The sequence below is a fragment of the Medicago sativa genome, chromosome 4 (assembly GCF_051527215.1).
Source record: "Medicago sativa cultivar Bolivia chromosome 4, Bolivia_mono, whole genome shotgun sequence".
Classification (NCBI taxonomy): Eukaryota; Viridiplantae; Streptophyta; class Magnoliopsida; order Fabales; family Fabaceae; genus Medicago; species Medicago sativa.
Window position 1 is genome coordinate 37,191,984 of NC_140752.1, and position 16,316 is coordinate 37,208,299.

General features: G+C 32.1%; 2 protein-coding genes and 1 pseudogene across 2 annotated transcripts; 2 read left to right on the plus strand and 1 right to left on the minus strand.

Annotated features, from left to right (window-relative positions):
- Positions 1-205: 205 nt before the first annotated feature.
- LOC146929145 (uncharacterized) lies at positions 206-1,240 on the plus strand (annotated as a pseudogene).
- A 4,489-nt stretch (positions 1,241-5,729) lies between these two features.
- LOC146929146 (uncharacterized) lies at positions 5,730-6,700 on the minus strand. The gene has a single exon (XM_085701202.1). The coding sequence runs from the start codon at positions 6,698-6,700 to the stop codon at positions 6,005-6,007; it is 696 nt and encodes a 231-aa protein (XP_085557328.1). The 3' UTR covers positions 5,730-6,004.
- Positions 6,701-13,669: 6,969 nt separating this feature from the next.
- On the plus strand, positions 13,670-16,303 carry LOC146929147 (S-adenosylmethionine decarboxylase proenzyme-like). Its single transcript, XM_085707228.1, has 5 exons — positions 13,670-13,747; positions 13,863-13,917; positions 14,689-14,844; positions 14,944-14,955; positions 14,987-16,303. Exons 3-5 carry the CDS (start codon positions 14,707-14,709, stop codon positions 16,175-16,177), a joined length of 1,341 nt encoding a protein of 446 aa, XP_085563354.1. The 5' UTR covers positions 13,670-13,747; positions 13,863-13,917; positions 14,689-14,706; the 3' UTR covers positions 16,178-16,303.
- Positions 16,304-16,316: the final 13 nt, after the last annotated feature.

Consider the following 16,316-nt stretch of genomic DNA (forward strand, 5'->3'; position numbering starts at 1 on the left):
AGGTAAATCTAAATTATGTTGCAAGTGTTCTTTAATCTTTAATGTCTTCTCTACTTAGACTAGAGTAGAATCGTTTTCTTGTTTTTTTTTTTTTATAAGCAAGTATTTCTTCACTCAATGGTTGAATCAAAAGATGAACCATTGCATCAACAACATCATTTTGATTTCTTTTTATGCCAACATTTACAGCTATCATCATCGTATCATGTCGTTCTCGTTCTATATAACGGCACAGGAAGTGGTAAAGTCTTTGAAAGAGAGTCTCATGGCACTGAATCCCAAAACTCATGTTGAAGATAAAGCCCTTACGAAAGCTTTAGAGGAAGTTGAAAAGAATTTTGGAACAATGAGAACTATGCTTTCTGAAAATGGAAAATATTCAGAATCATTGAATTTAGATCGGGTTTCACAGTTCGTGGAAGAAATCTGCAAGGAGGATGTTCTTACTCTTGTAATTCAAAAGCTGCCAATACTTGGATGGCAAGCAAGAAAGGATTTAGTCCACTGTTGGTCAATATTTTTTAAACAAAAGGTTGTTGACTCCAACGATTATTCGTGTGTAGAATACATTGAACAACACATTGAATTACTAGACTTTCTTCTTGTTTGCTATGATAAGAATGGAATTGCGCCGAGCTCTGGCATAATGTTGCGGGAGTGCATCAAATTTCCTAATCTTGCAAAAGGGTTATTGGAATCTCCAAGATTTGGGCTGTTCTTTAAATATGTAGATTTGCCTAACTTTGATGTAGCATATGATGCATTTTCTACATTAAAGGACCTTCTCACTAGACATGTTAATGTGGTCTCTGAATATTTGAAAACTCACTGTGATGAGTTCTTTGATCTATACAATGAGAATCTCTTGAAGTCGCCTAATTATGCCACAAGGAGGGGGTCTATAAATCTTCTCTTGGATATTCTTTTGGAAACTTCTAAAGAAACTTCCGATGCTCAGATAATGAAGCGTTACATCTCACAAGTTCGTTATTTGAAAGTTACAATGACATTGTTGACAGATTCAAGTAAAAAAATTCAGTTATCAGCTTTCGACATTTTCAAGGTTTTCGTTGCGAATCCTAATAAGCCTAGAGAAGTGAAAATTATTCTATGCAAGAATAAGGAAAAACTGCTAGAATTGCTTCATAAATTATCTCTGGAAAAAGATTCAAAAGAAGATGAGCAATTTAAGGAGGAAAAGGAGTTTATCATCAAAGAAATTGAAAGAATATCAATCTAAGTGGTTTATTCTATACCATTTTTGTTTGCGGTACACTGATTTTTTTTTTTTTAGCCATGTTTGTGGTACACTTTGTGTTGAATATTTTTACTCATTGAGTTGTTTTTCTTTGCCTTGATGTAGTATTTGTTAGCTTTTCAGTTAGTTACTTTCTGTATGTACATTTAAAGTACCTTTGTTTCTTTTCATTTTTTGAGTATCCTCTTTGATCACAATGATATTATTACAGACAATGATAGTAAGTATTGAACAAAATATTGCATGACATGAGAAAACAATATATGACAAGATAGAATTCTACTGGATAGAGATATATAGATGATGTTGAAATATAAAGAGTATTTTGGTATTTTTTTTACAGGTTGTACTCTAGATAAAAAATTGTCTCATGATTTAGAGAGGTACAAGAATTTCAGTTTTTCTCGGTCTCTTGCTGCATGTTTTGTCTTTAACAATTTCTAAATCACACAAGATACAAAAAATAATTCAGTCCAATCATCTATTTTTAGCAAATTTCCCTAAAAAAAATCTATTTTTAGCAAATCAAATACACATGTGCAGCATCTAATACATAGTATTAATATTATGAAGAGGAAGCTAAAGAGCTAGGCCAATAAATCAATTCCGTGCTCATTTTTACAATGATATATGAGTTAATTTGTATACACTTAGGCAGTGTAAAGCTGTGTTACACATAAATTCAATTAAATCATGAGTTTAATTCATAAACATCGACAATACAACAAAGTTTTATATATGTATCTAATGATATGTTTTCACATCAATTAATGAAGCATGTCGAGTCATGTTCTTAATTTATTTAATGAAGTGTTAATACACAATTGAATGTATGTATAAAACTTTGTTACATTATCAGTGTATATAAATTAAACTTAAGTGACCGTACTAGGACATTTGAGAGAATGGGATATACGTATGAATATGATTAGTATGATGGGAAAATGATTATGAACTCTTTATGGGAAAGATTACCAACCTTTAAGAAGAGGACATATAACAACGATATGTTCGAAACTCTTTATGATTCTCCCATATTTTTTATATTATTTATAAGTGAAAGTTATTTTCTTTCAAAAAAAAAAAGTGAAGTTTATATATTAATGGTTTTTATTAGAAACGCAAGGTGAGATAAAATCATATGCACGTCATAAAGTATATTAGTAAATGTAAATTAAATACATGACTAATTTGTTACGAATTAAAAAAAAAAAGTGATATTGACATTCAATAATTTATAGATTTTATAGAAAAGTATAATAAATTTTGTGATGGTTTATCATGATAAAAACCACCTCTTTTCAGCTAATTAAAACTAAAAATTAGATTGGTAATCATATAAAACTAGTATTCATATCCTCCTGATGATTTCTCATATGTTTTCAGTTTGTCTTTGGTTGTGCTTGAGTAGTAACCATAAATAAACAGTTTCATATGCATCATCGGATGTCTTTTTTTTTTTGAATGGCCAAATATATATATAAAGATAAATAGCGATAGAAACAACCGCAATAGAATGTAACAATATACACAAGGGGAGCCAACAAATGACTCTACACCCAACCTCCACAAAGGCAACAGCGCAAAACCCCACAGGCGGGGCCAGGCCGAACCCACAGAGAGAAAGCCCCAAAAATAATAAAAGCACCAAAAGGACCAAAAACACCAAAAGCCAAGCGCCCACCAAAGCAGCAAGCCAAGCAAACACCTGCAAGCACAAAGAACAGCAAGAAAGAGCCCAAGGCCACACCAGAAAGGAAGGGGAGATACAACCCCACCCAACCCAACCGGAAGCCCCAAGCAACCAACCACCACAAAACCCTACCGACTCAAACACAGGATGGGCTGCACCTCCCACTCAAAGAGAGAGCAGGGACTAGCAGGGCACTTAGCCTGGAACCACTTCCAAGCTAAGAGTTTAACTCTATCCACCACAGGCTCCTCACGGAGTAAACCACCAGCAAAAATCCAGTCGTTCCGGGACGCCCAAATGGTCCAAATAACAGCATGCCAAACAAGAAGCAGACCTAACCTAACTTTCCTCCCCCTCCTAACCCAGTAAATGCCTGAAACTGCTGGGGTAGCCCCAGAGGCAACAAAAACTCCCAACCCAACCACCTAGAAACTTGGTACCAAACTGGAAAGAAGGAAGGACAGGAAAGGAACAGATGCACCGCAGACTCAGACGGACAGTCGCAGAAAGCACACCCCACCCCACCAATAGGAAGCGGCACACCGGGCCTAGAGAGATTACGACGAGACGGGATCCTATCTAGGAGAAGCTGCCACGAGAAAACAATCACCTTTGACGGAGCCAGCATCATCAGATGTCTTATCTTCAGTTTTTTTGAAATATATTCTTACTTCTGAAATTTAATGGGAACTATATATTGATAAAATACAAATGAGTATATGAACTATATATTAACAAAAATATATCTCACTATATTTTTTTACGGGAATATGTTAGTATATATTTATTTATGAAATGTATTTTCATTTATTAGCTTTTTTAATATTGTCAATACTAAAACAAGAACAATATTATAATATATTATGATTAATCATACTTCAATTTTTTCCCTTTTTTTTTGAAAATGTATCACTAAAAAAATCATTGGAGTGTACAATTGTAACACGGGACCCATTTTAGTAACTACAACGAGTGATCAATTTTAGTTAGTATTTTTTTTAATATCTCTATTTAAACACCGCGACTGCCTAAGTTTTATTAATATATTGAAAAAATATACGTGGGTGTATGAACTATTTATTAATAAAAATATATATGTGAGTATATATTTGTTTTTCGGAAATATATTAGTATGTTCTTATTTCTGAAATCTAATGGGAACTATATATTGATAAATATATATGAGTGTATGGACTATATATTAATAAAAATATATCTCACTATATGTTTTTATACGGGAATATGTTAGTATATGTTTATTTGTGAAATGTATTTTCATTTTTTTTTAATATCGTCAATACTAAAACAAACAAAAAAATTATAATATACTATGATTAATCACACTTCAATTTTTTCCATTGTTTTTTAAAAAAATGTATCAATAAAAAACCCGTTGGAGTGTACAATTGTAACATGGGACCCATTTTAGTAACTATAACGAGTGATCAGTTTTAATTAGTATTTTTTAATCTTTCAAAAAAATTAGTATTTTTTAATATCTCTATTTAAATACAGCGACAGCCTAAGTTTTATTAATATTAATAAAGTATATGTGGGTGTATGAACTATATATTAATAAAAATATATATGAGTATATGTTTGTTTTACGGGAATATATTAGTATATTCTTATTTCTAAAATCTAATGAGAACTATATATATTGATAAAATATATATGAGTGTATGGACTATATATATATTAACAAAAATATATCTCACTGTATTTTTTTTACGGGAATATGTTAGCATATGTTTATTTATGAAATATATTTTAAGATAACAATATTATATAATCAATTAATTATGATTTTTCACGGGATGCTTATTAGTATTTTTCACACCAAAACATATTAGTAAATAAAAACTATGATTATTTTTATTTATTAGGTTTTTTAATATCATCAATACTAAAATCTAATATATATAATTGTTCATATTAAAATTTAATTTTTTTATAATTTTTTATTACTAACGATCAATATATACATTATTATGCTTTAAATGCTTTATATTTTTTCACTATAGACAAAAAAAATAACTATGCCAAGTGCATCCGAGACGCGACACGCGGTGGAGCCGCGGCCATACAGCGCGGCGAAGCCGCGCTACCCGTGCTGTAGCACGGGTATCTCGACTAGTATAACTCGGAAGCATTAAACTATTGCATATACGTGTCTGTCAAATGATACTCCACACACCAACTAAATTTCAATTCCATCCAAACACCATCAACTATTGCATATGTTACTATAGAGCATGTTTCTCATTTCTATTTGCTTCTTAAAAGAAGTGTTTCTCTTTCTTCCGCACCATCATAAAATCTTTTGGTTAACGTTACACTTGTTAGGGTAAATATGTTTTTATGGAAGAGAGGTAGATGAAACACAAGACAATGCTCAACAAAAATGAGTGAAGATTTCAAGAATACAAAGTTACAAACTAGTTTCAGTGCTGATAATAAATGTGACCAAAGCCCCATTTTTTTATCAACTATTATAGGCAACAATGACTAATCTAAACTAAAAACGACAAAGTGGATTCACTCCTCTTAACTAGAAATTTTTCATTACTCAAGAGTCATGATTACAAACCAATAATCACTTGCTAAAGATGAATAAATCTCTTACTACTTACACAATTCCCATATTGTTATCAAAGGACTGGTGTTTGATAATGAAATATACTTGGCTCAAATTATAAACTGAATGAAACTAGTTAGTCATACATTGGAAACCAAACAAGTATTGGTCATTCCATATATATAAAAAATAAAAAATACTTAGGAATTGGATTCAATGGATCCACGTAATTTTATTCATAGAAAACCAAGCATACCAAAATATACAAACAGTACGGCTGTAAGATTCTTGCAAAGCAATAAAAAACCTGAGATTCATTCATTCAACTTGACCAACAGGTTGAATGTGTATCTGGACAGCAAATCAGCAAATGTGGAAGGATGTTAGATACATTGAGCAATAAAGTTAAAAGAGAAACGAAAAAGAAACCACGATAACTGTTGTATGAGAGTCAGAACTCCGAGAGTCATTTCATTCAAAAATCCAACCATTTCTGATAATAGACACATGTTGTTGGAGAGACAACGCCATCTGTTGAACAAAAGCTCATCCGTTGACAAGAAAAACATGGAAAGGGAGTCGAGTCAGCAGATTTCTTTTCACCCTTGCTTTTGCATATGTAACAAGTTTTGCCAACAGGAATAGATGCAAAATCCCCATATCCAGTACTTGTCATCTGCATGATCTCATCATCTAAAACCAAAGTTTGCAAAATCTCTTCTATTTGTTCTCCCGTGACTTGAGTTGTGATGACCCCACTCCTTTTAACCCACTCCAAACATCCATCACATGTGGAAACTCTCTGTAATGAAATGCATTGCAAGCACGTTTGCTTTAGAGCGTCTATAAAAACCGTATCAAGACTCCCTTCGCTGTAAAAATGCCCACCAGTTATATCCTTCGAAGGCTCAAATTCTGTTCCCATGTAGATCTTTATACCTTTGTTTTTAATGGAAGGAAGTTCCTTTACCATACTCTTGTTCATAAGTGCCTTCATGTGTTTATTAAGCGCAGCAATAGGAAGGTTTGTTTCTCTTCTCATGTCTGTTTTTGAGATCCCTGAGTTTTCCTTCCTAAGTATAAGGTCATAGAGTATACGCTCTTCATTTGGCAGCGACGACAGTTTTTGTTGTTTCTGTTGAGAGGAACCAGATTCTTGCAAACGTTTCATTCCTTACAAGAGAAAAATGTCAAGCAGAGTGTTAATTATATCATTCAAATTGAAAGTACTTTACAGTTTACACTTTCAAGTAAATAATACTTTCCTGAATCATAATAAAGAATCTTTAAACCCTACTCATCTAAAATTTTGGAACATGGAAAAAATGAAATAGGCACCATGACAAGTCAATATGCATTATGTAGACAAAATGATCAATTATTTTAAGACATCTATGATTGACTAAGACAACTCCAAACACATAACAAGCAGCAGAATCCAAAATTTATAAGCGATAAAGTGACCAGAAACCTTTGAATAAAACACCAAAAGCCATGAATTATGATGAAATAGCAAAATAAATCGCCCAATATAACTATGAAGCCACAGTTAGGCCTGAGTAGTAACTGTCATGAAGTAAGATATAAAATATACAAAGGGGTCGATCAGTTCCAAAAATATTTAATATTTTACAGCTTCCACTTCCTTTATCTTGAATGTGAAGTTATGATATTTTGAATAAGAAGTATGTCTATTGAAAGTATAGAAAATTCTGAATCAGTCCCATGTTAATGATTTCTTTCTACCTCTTTAATATTTTCATCTAAGCAATTTTGCTCTTCTGCCATTTTGGCTTCCTGTTTCTTTTCTTCTTCAAGCAAATTAGAAAATTAGTAATTTTTCTTCACTTACATCATCTTCGGATACTAAAATATAATGTCCAGCATTTGATTAGTCTAATTCAAGTCATAGAACGCTGTTTGAAGTAGTATAAACCAGAACAGAAAACCATTTCATAAAACAGTTTGAAAACCGGTTCCCTTTGAGAAATTGAGAATGACAATTTAAAACAGTACTTAGCTCAAAAAAACAGTACTGTAATATTCAAATTTGATATCTAACAATACATGATTTGTAACTATTTCCAAAATCAAAAAACATCAACTACTAACTAGCAATACAACACATACACAGTTTCGATTCCCTTCCAAAAGTCAATTTCAAATTCCCTACTTAAACTCTGTAATATTTCCAAAATCAAATTCGATTTCCTCCATCAATTAGGATTTGTGCCTTTGTGGAGAGATGGAGTCGGAGAAGGACGAAATTGACACTGAGATATGAATATGAGTGAACTGCGTGCGACGGAAGGATCAGAAAAAGGAAGAGTGGAAGTTTCTAGGTGGTGAATGAAGGTCCATGGAGCCTGAGGAAGAGTGAGAAGCGTTCTTCTGTTCTGTCACCGGAGAGAAGATGAAAAGAACGCTACGCTTAAGAGTATACTGCTCATGTAATGTTATTAGATTTTTACCTTTCCATTTATTTGAGATTTTGATATTATGTTTATTTTGAAACTGTTTCAACAGTAAAAGTTCAGATGAAAAGTCAAAAAATCGATTCATTTTATAAGTTCCGAGTCAATTATTGATGATTTCAAGTCACTCTAGATGTGTGAAACATCCCTTAGAGTATTTGTCATGTAGTTTGTTTTTTGATGATCGGTTTTAAGTATTATTTAATTTAAATTTTTTATGAACGAAACCGAAATGGGTCATATTGGACATTATATGATTTATACATTTAATTTATTTTAATTGCGGTCACCTCATACTTTTTTTGTCTGGCTCCGGCACTGATATAGATTCTCATTGCATACCCATTCACTTAAAATGTGCATATATAAACTACACTGAGAAGCAATAAATTGATGAATGCCATAAGCAATTTTCCCAATTCTGATTAGCCAATAAGCATAAGCAATTTTCTAAACAGATTATTGCCCAATTTTCTAAACTCTAACCCTAAGCAATTTTCTAAACAATTAAGCAATTATCTAAACAATTAAGCAATTGGATAAATTAGAGAATGAATTGGCTTACCTTTGTTTGTCTTGTTTGTTTTGTTAGCAAGTGCAGCATATGCTAAAGTTTCAATCTCAACCCTTCATTTAATAATATTTGCCACATGTCACACATCTAAAAAAACCTATGTGGGGTTAAAGGCAGCGATATGATCAAAATCATGAGGGTATTATTGTCGTTGAACCTTCACCTTCGCTCTTTCTTTCAGCTGTTTTTCTTTCGTTCCTCATTTTTCTTCATTCTCTGTAAGTGCAATATTACGATTTTCCTTTTGTTTTTTTATCTTTTCAATTGTTTTGTTTTTTGTGATGATTTCAATGTTTTGATTATTTTTTCTGTTTTTTTATATTGTTTGATTTAGGTCATAATAATTCAGAATTCTGATTCATTTAATTGGTCTTCACTTATTTACAATTGTAAGTATGATTCAATTTATGAATGAATTTTATTTTCAATTTTTCGTAATTTTTAGATTATTGTTTATGGTTTTAGGACGAAGAAACATGCTTCAATTTCTGAATGAATTAGAGATTGAATATAAAAAAGTTGAATGATAGCATAGCATTTAATGGTTAAATCCTAAAATTGATTATAAACTTCAATCATATATATGTTTCTTAAAAAAGTCTGTTTATATAAACTAAAATTGTTATACATTTAATTTATTTTAATTGCGGTCACCTCATACTTTTTTTGTCTGGCTCCGGCACTGATATAGATTCTCATTGCATACCCATTCACTTAAAATGTGCATATATAAACTACACTGAGAAGCAATAAATTGATGAATGCCATAAGCAATTTTCCCAATTCTGATTAGCCAATAAGCATAAGCAATTTTCTAAACAGATTAGGGTTTGTGCCTTTGTGGAGAGATGGAGTCGGAGAAGGACGAAATTGACACTGAGATATGAATATGAGTGAACTGCGTGCGACGGAAGGATCAGAAAAAGGAAGAGTGGAAGTTTCTAGGTGGTGAATGAAGGTCCATGGAGCCTGAGGAAGAGTGAGACGCGTTCTTCTGTTCTGTCACCGGAGAGAAGATGAAAAGAACGCTACGCTTAAGAGTATACTGCTCATGTAATGTTATTAGATTTTTACCTTTCCATTTATTTGAGATTTTGATATTATGTTTATTTTGAAACTGTTTCAACAGGAAAAGTTCAGATGAAAAGTCAAAAAATCGATTCATTTTATAAGTTCCGAGTCAATTATTGATGATTTCAAGTCACTCTAGATGTGTAAAACATCCCTTAGAGTATTTGTCATGTAGTTTGTTTTTTGATGATCGGTTTTAAGTATTATTTAATTTAAATTTTTTATGAACGAAACCGAAATGGGTCATATTGGACATTATATGATTTATACATTTAATTTATTTTAATTGCGGTCACCTCATACTTTTTTTGTCTGGCTCCGACACTGATATAGATTCTCATTGCATACCCATTCACTTAAAATGTGCATATATAAACTACATTGAGAAGCAATAAATTGATGAATGCCATAAGCAATTTTCCCAATTCTGATTAGCCAATAAGCATAAGCAATTTTCTAAACAGATTATTGCCCAATTTTCTAAACTCTAACCCTAAGCAATTTTCTAAACAATTAAGCAATTATCTAAACAATTAAGCAATTGGATAAATTAGAGAATGAATTGGCTTACCTTTGTTTGTCTTGTTTGTTTTGTTAGCAAGTGCAGCATATGCTAAAGTTTCAATCTCAACCCTTCATTTAATAATATTTGCCACATGTCACACATCTAAAAAAACCTATGTGGGGTTAAAGGCAGCGATATGATCAAAATCATGAGGGTATTATTGTCGTTGAACCTTCACCTTCGCTCTTTCTTTCAGCTGTTTTTCTTTCGTTCCTCATTTTTCTTCATTCTCTGTAAGTGCAATATTACGATTTTCCTTTTGTTTTTTTATCTTTTCAATTGTTTTGTTTTTTGTGATGATTTCAATGTTTTGATTATTTTTTCTGTTTTTTTATATTGTTTGATTTAGGTCATAATAATTCAGAATTCTGATTCATTTAATTGGTCTTCACTTATTTACAATTGTAAGTATGATTCAATTTATGAATGAATTTTATTTTCAATTTTTCGTAATTTTTAGATTATTGTTTATGGTTTTAGGACGAAGAAACATGCTTCAATTTCTGAATGAATTAGAGATTGAATATAAAAAAGTTGAATGATAGCATAGCATTTAATGGTTAAATCCTAAAATTGATTATAAACTTCAATCATATATATGTTTCTTAAAAAAGTCTGTTTATATAAACTAAAATTGTTATACATTTAATTTATTTTAATTGCGGTCACCTCATACTTTTTTTGTCTGGCTCCGGCACTGATATAGATTCTCATTGCATACCCATTCACTTAAAATGTGCATATATAAACTACACTGAGAAGCAATAAATTGATGAATGCCATAAGCAATTTTCCCAATTCTGATTAGCCAATAAGCATAAGCAATTTTCTAAACAGATTAGGGTTTGTGCCTTTGTGGAGAGATGGAGTCGGAGAAGGACGAAATTGACACTGAGATATGAATATGAGTGAACTGCGTGCGACGGAAGGATCAGAAAAAGGAAGAGTGGAAGTTTCTAGGTGGTGAATGAAGGTCCATGGAGCCTGAGGAAGAGTGAGACGCGTTCTTCTGTTCTGTCACCGGAGAGAAGATGAAAAGAACGCTACGCTTAAGAGTATACTGCTCATGTAATGTTATTAGATTTTTACCTTTCCATTTATTTGAGATTTTGATATTATGTTTATTTTGAAACTGTTTCAACAGGAAAAGTTCAGATGAAAAGTCAAAAAATCGATTCATTTTATAAGTTCCGAGTCAATTATTGATGATTTCAAGTCACTCTAGATGTGTAAAACATCCCTTAGAGTATTTGTCATGTAGTTTGTTTTTTGATGATCGGTTTTAAGTATTATTTAATTTAAATTTTTTATGAACGAAACCGAAATGGGTCATATTGGACATTATATGATTTATACATTTAATTTATTTTAATTGCGGTCACCTCATACTTTTTTTGTCTGGCTCCGACACTGATATAGATTCTCATTGCATACCCATTCACTTAAAATGTGCATATATAAACTACATTGAGAAGCAATAAATTGATGAATGCCATAAGCAATTTTCCCAATTCTGATTAGCCAATAAGCATAAGCAATTTTCTAAACAGATTATTGCCCAATTTTCTAAACTCTAACCCTAAGCAATTTTCTAAACAATTAAGCAATTATCTAAACAATTAAGCAATTGGATAAATTAGAGAATGAATTGGCTTACCTTTGTTTGTCTTGTTTGTTTTGTTAGCAAGTGCAGCATATGCTAAAGTTTCAATCTCAACCCTTCATTTAATAATATTTGCCACATGTCACACATCTAAAAAAACCTATGTGGGGTTAAAGGCAGCGATATGATCAAAATCATGAGGGTATTATTGTCGTTGAACCTTCACCTTCGCTCTTTCTTTCAGCTGTTTTTCTTTCGTTCCTCATTTTTCTTCATTCTCTGTAAGTGCAATATTACGATTTTCCTTTTGTTTTTTTATCTTTTCAATTGTTTTGTTTTTTGTGATGATTTCAATGTTTTGATTATTTTTTCTGTTTTTTATATTGTTTGATTTAGGTCATAATAATTTAGAATTCTGATTCATTTAATTGGTCTTCACTTATTTACAATTGTAAGTATGATTCAATTTATGAATGAATTTTATTTTCAATTTTTCGTAATTTTTAGATTATTGTTTATGGTTTTAGGACGAAGAAACATGCTTCAATTTCTGAATGAATTAGAGATTGAATATAAAAAAGTTGAATGATAGCATAGCATTTAATGGTTAAATCCTAAAATTGATTATAAACTTCAATCATATATATGTTTCTTAAAAAAGTCTGTTTATATAAACTAAAATTGTTATACATTTAATTTATTTTAATTGCGGTCACCTCATACTTTTTTTGTCTGGCTCCGGCACTGATATAGATTCTCATTGCATACCCATTCACTTAAAATGTGCATATATAAACTACACTGAGAAGCAATAAATTGATGAATGCCATAAGCAATTTTCCCAATTCTGATTAGCCAATAAGCATAAGCAATTTTCTAAACAGATTAGGGTTTGTGCCTTTGTGGAGAGATGGAGTCGGAGAAGGACGAAATTGACACTGAGATATGAATATGAGTGAACTGCGTGCGACGGAAGGATCAGAAAAAGGAAGAGTGGAAGTTTCTAGGTGGTGAATGAAGGTCCATGGAGCCTGAGGAAGAGTGAGACGCGTTCTTCTGTTCTGTCACCGGAGAGAAGATGAAAAGAACGCTACGCTTAAGAGTATACTGCTCATGTAATGTTATTAGATTTTTACCTTTCCATTTATTTGAGATTTTGATATTATGTTTATTTTGAAACTGTTTCAACAGGAAAAGTTCAGATGAAAAGTCAAAAAATCGATTCATTTTATAAGTTCCGAGTCAATTATTGATGATTTCAAGTCACTCTAGATGTGTAAAACATCCCTTAGAGTATTTGTCATGTAGTTTGTTTTTTGATGATCGGTTTTAAGTATTATTTAATTTAAATTTTTTATGAACGAAACCGAAATGGGTCATATTGGACATTATATGATTTATACATTTAATTTATTTTAATTGCGGTCACCTCATACTTTTTTTGTCTGGCTCCGACACTGATATAGATTCTCATTGCATACCCATTCACTTAAAATGTGCATATATAAACTACATTGAGAAGCAATAAATTGATGAATGCCATAAGCAATTTTCCCAATTCTGATTAGCCAATAAGCATAAGCAATTTTCTAAACAGATTATTGCCCAATTTTCTAAACTCTAACCCTAAGCAATTTTCTAAACAATTAAGCAATTATCTAAACAATTAAGCAATTGGATAAATTAGAGAATGAATTGGCTTACCTTTGTTTGTCTTGTTTGTTTTGTTAGCAAGTGCAGCATATGCTAAAGTTTCAATCTCAACCCTTCATTTAATAATATTTGCCACATGTCACACATCTAAAAAAACCTATGTGGGGTTAAAGGCAGCGATATGATCAAAATCATGAGGGTATTATTGTCGTTGAACCTTCACCTTCGCTCTTTCTTTCAGCTGTTTTTCTTTCGTTCCTCATTTTTCTTCATTCTCTGTAAGTGCAATATTACGATTTTCCTTTTGTTTTTTTATCTTTTCAATTGTTTTGTTTTTTGTGATGATTTCAATGTTTTGATTATTTTTTCTGTTTTTTATATTGTTTGATTTAGGTCATAATAATTCAGAATTCTGATTCATTTAATTGGTCTTCACTTATTTACAATTGTAAGTATGATTCAATTTATGAATGAATTTTATTTTCAATTTTTCGTAATTTTTAGATTATTGTTTATGGTTTTAGGACGAAGAAACATGCTTCAATTTCTGAATGAATTAGAGATTGAATATAAAAAAGTTGAATGATAGCATAGCATTTAATGGTTAAATCCTAAAATTGATTATAAACTTCAATCATATATATGTTTCTTAAAAAAGTCTGTTTATTATAATTTCTGAATTTTTTTTGTTAACACGGATACAAACACGGACACCGGACACGACACGGACACGACACAGACACTGACTCTGACACGACCACACAGCTAATAATTTCTAAAAATCGCATAATTCAATGTAATTACAAGTGTTGGTGTCGTGTCGGGACACGCCTAATCCGAGGAGTGTCTGTATTTCATAGATTGTTAAAGATGCATTGTTTCACGCTGCATATTGAATTTGTTTTGATTTCACATTATTTAGTCACTATATTAAAAAAATAGCCCATAAATCATGACATCTTGTGTTGTTTTTTATTTTTTGGAATAAAAATACCATCTAGATTTGGTTGCATAGCTGTGTTAACTTTCAATTGCATTTGTAACAACTTGTTAAGAAATTGATATGGTCACTATCCAATTTTGATGTATGTGTTGTTCATGCTATGCTATATTATTATTTCATGTTACATTTTGAATTTCTATGATTTCACATATTATAGACATTTTGCAATTACCGGCTTATTTTTGTGTTTTACATTTTGATTTATTCTTTTTCCAGGAAAGTGTGAATGAAGTAATGGAGTCTAAAGGTGGTAAGAAGAAGTCTAGCAGTAGTAATTCCTCCTGTTTGTACGAAGCTCCTCTCGGTTACATCATTGAAGACGTTCGACCTAATGGTGGAGTAGAAAAATTCAAATCCCCTGATTACTCAAACGTAATAATTTCCCATTTCAATTCCTTTGATTAATGTCTACATTGTAAGATTGGTTGATTTGACTTTGTTTTTTAACACCCTTTTTTCTTTATTATGCAGTGCACCCGCAAACCATCCTGAGATTTTCTGGGTTCTGATATAGTTCTTAGGTTTTTCATTCTGCAAAATTATTCAGTTTACTCCTCTCCTTTTTCTTGTCCTCCCTCCATATTCTACAAACTACAAAAATTATTTTCCCCTTCGAGTCAAGATGACAATGACAAACTCAGCTATCGGTTTTGAAGGCTATGAAAAGAGGCTTGAGATAACTTTTTTCGAAAACGGTGTTTTCTCTGACCCTGCTGGATTAGGCCTCAGGGCATTGTCCAAAGACCAAATTGACGAGATTCTGAAACCAGCAGAATGCATCATTGTTGACTCACTATCTAATGATTATGTTGATTCATATGTTCTTTCCGAGTCAAGCTTATTCATCTATGCGTACAAACTTATCATCAAAACCTGCGGGACTACCAAGTTGCTTCTGTCGATACCTGTCATTCTTAAGCTGGCTGATGGTCTTAACATTGCTGTGAAATCGGCGAGATACACTCGCGGAAGCTTCATTTTTCCTGGAGCTCAATCGTTCCCTCACTGTAGCTTTTATGAGGAAGTTGCTGTTCTTGACAGATATTTTGGCAAACTAGGTTCTGGTAGCCAAGCTTATATGATGGGTGATGCTGATAAGTCACAAATTTGGCACATTTACTCTGCTAGTGCAAAGCTAGAAGCTTCACCGGATGCTGTCTATGGCCTTGAAATGTGCATGACTGGTTTAGATAAAGAAAAAGCATCAGCATTTTTCAAGTCCGATGCATCTTCAGCAGGTTTGATGACTAAGAATTCTGGAATCAGGAAGATCCTTCCAAAATCCGACATTTGTGACTTTGAATTTGAACCTTGCGGGTACTCAATGAACGGAATTGAGGGAAGTGCAATATCAACTATCCATGTCACCCCAGAAGATGGGTTCAGCTATGCAAGCTTTGAAGCAGTAGGTTATGACTATGAAGAGAAATCTCTGAATGAACTTGTTGGAAGGGTTTTAGCATGTTTCTATCCAGCTGAGTTTTCTGTTGCATTGCACATTGATACAAATGGTGAAAAACTTGACAAATTTCCTTTGGAGGTTAAAGGATACAACTGTGGAGAGAGGATCAATGAAGTGCTTGGAGAAGATGGCGCTGTTGTGTACCGTACCTTTGTTCGAAATGATGGCTGCACATCTCCAAGGTCTACTCTGAAATGTTGCTGGAGTGAGGATGAGAACGAGGAGGAAGTTAAGGAGATATAATAGTACTTTTTTCTTTATGCTGTGTTCTTGTTTATGTTTACTGTTATCAGGGTTGTTACCTGAATAAATTTAAACTTTCGTTTTGAAAGCGATTCAATAAACGTGTTGTGTTATGTTGCTTGTTCATTTTTTATGAGTG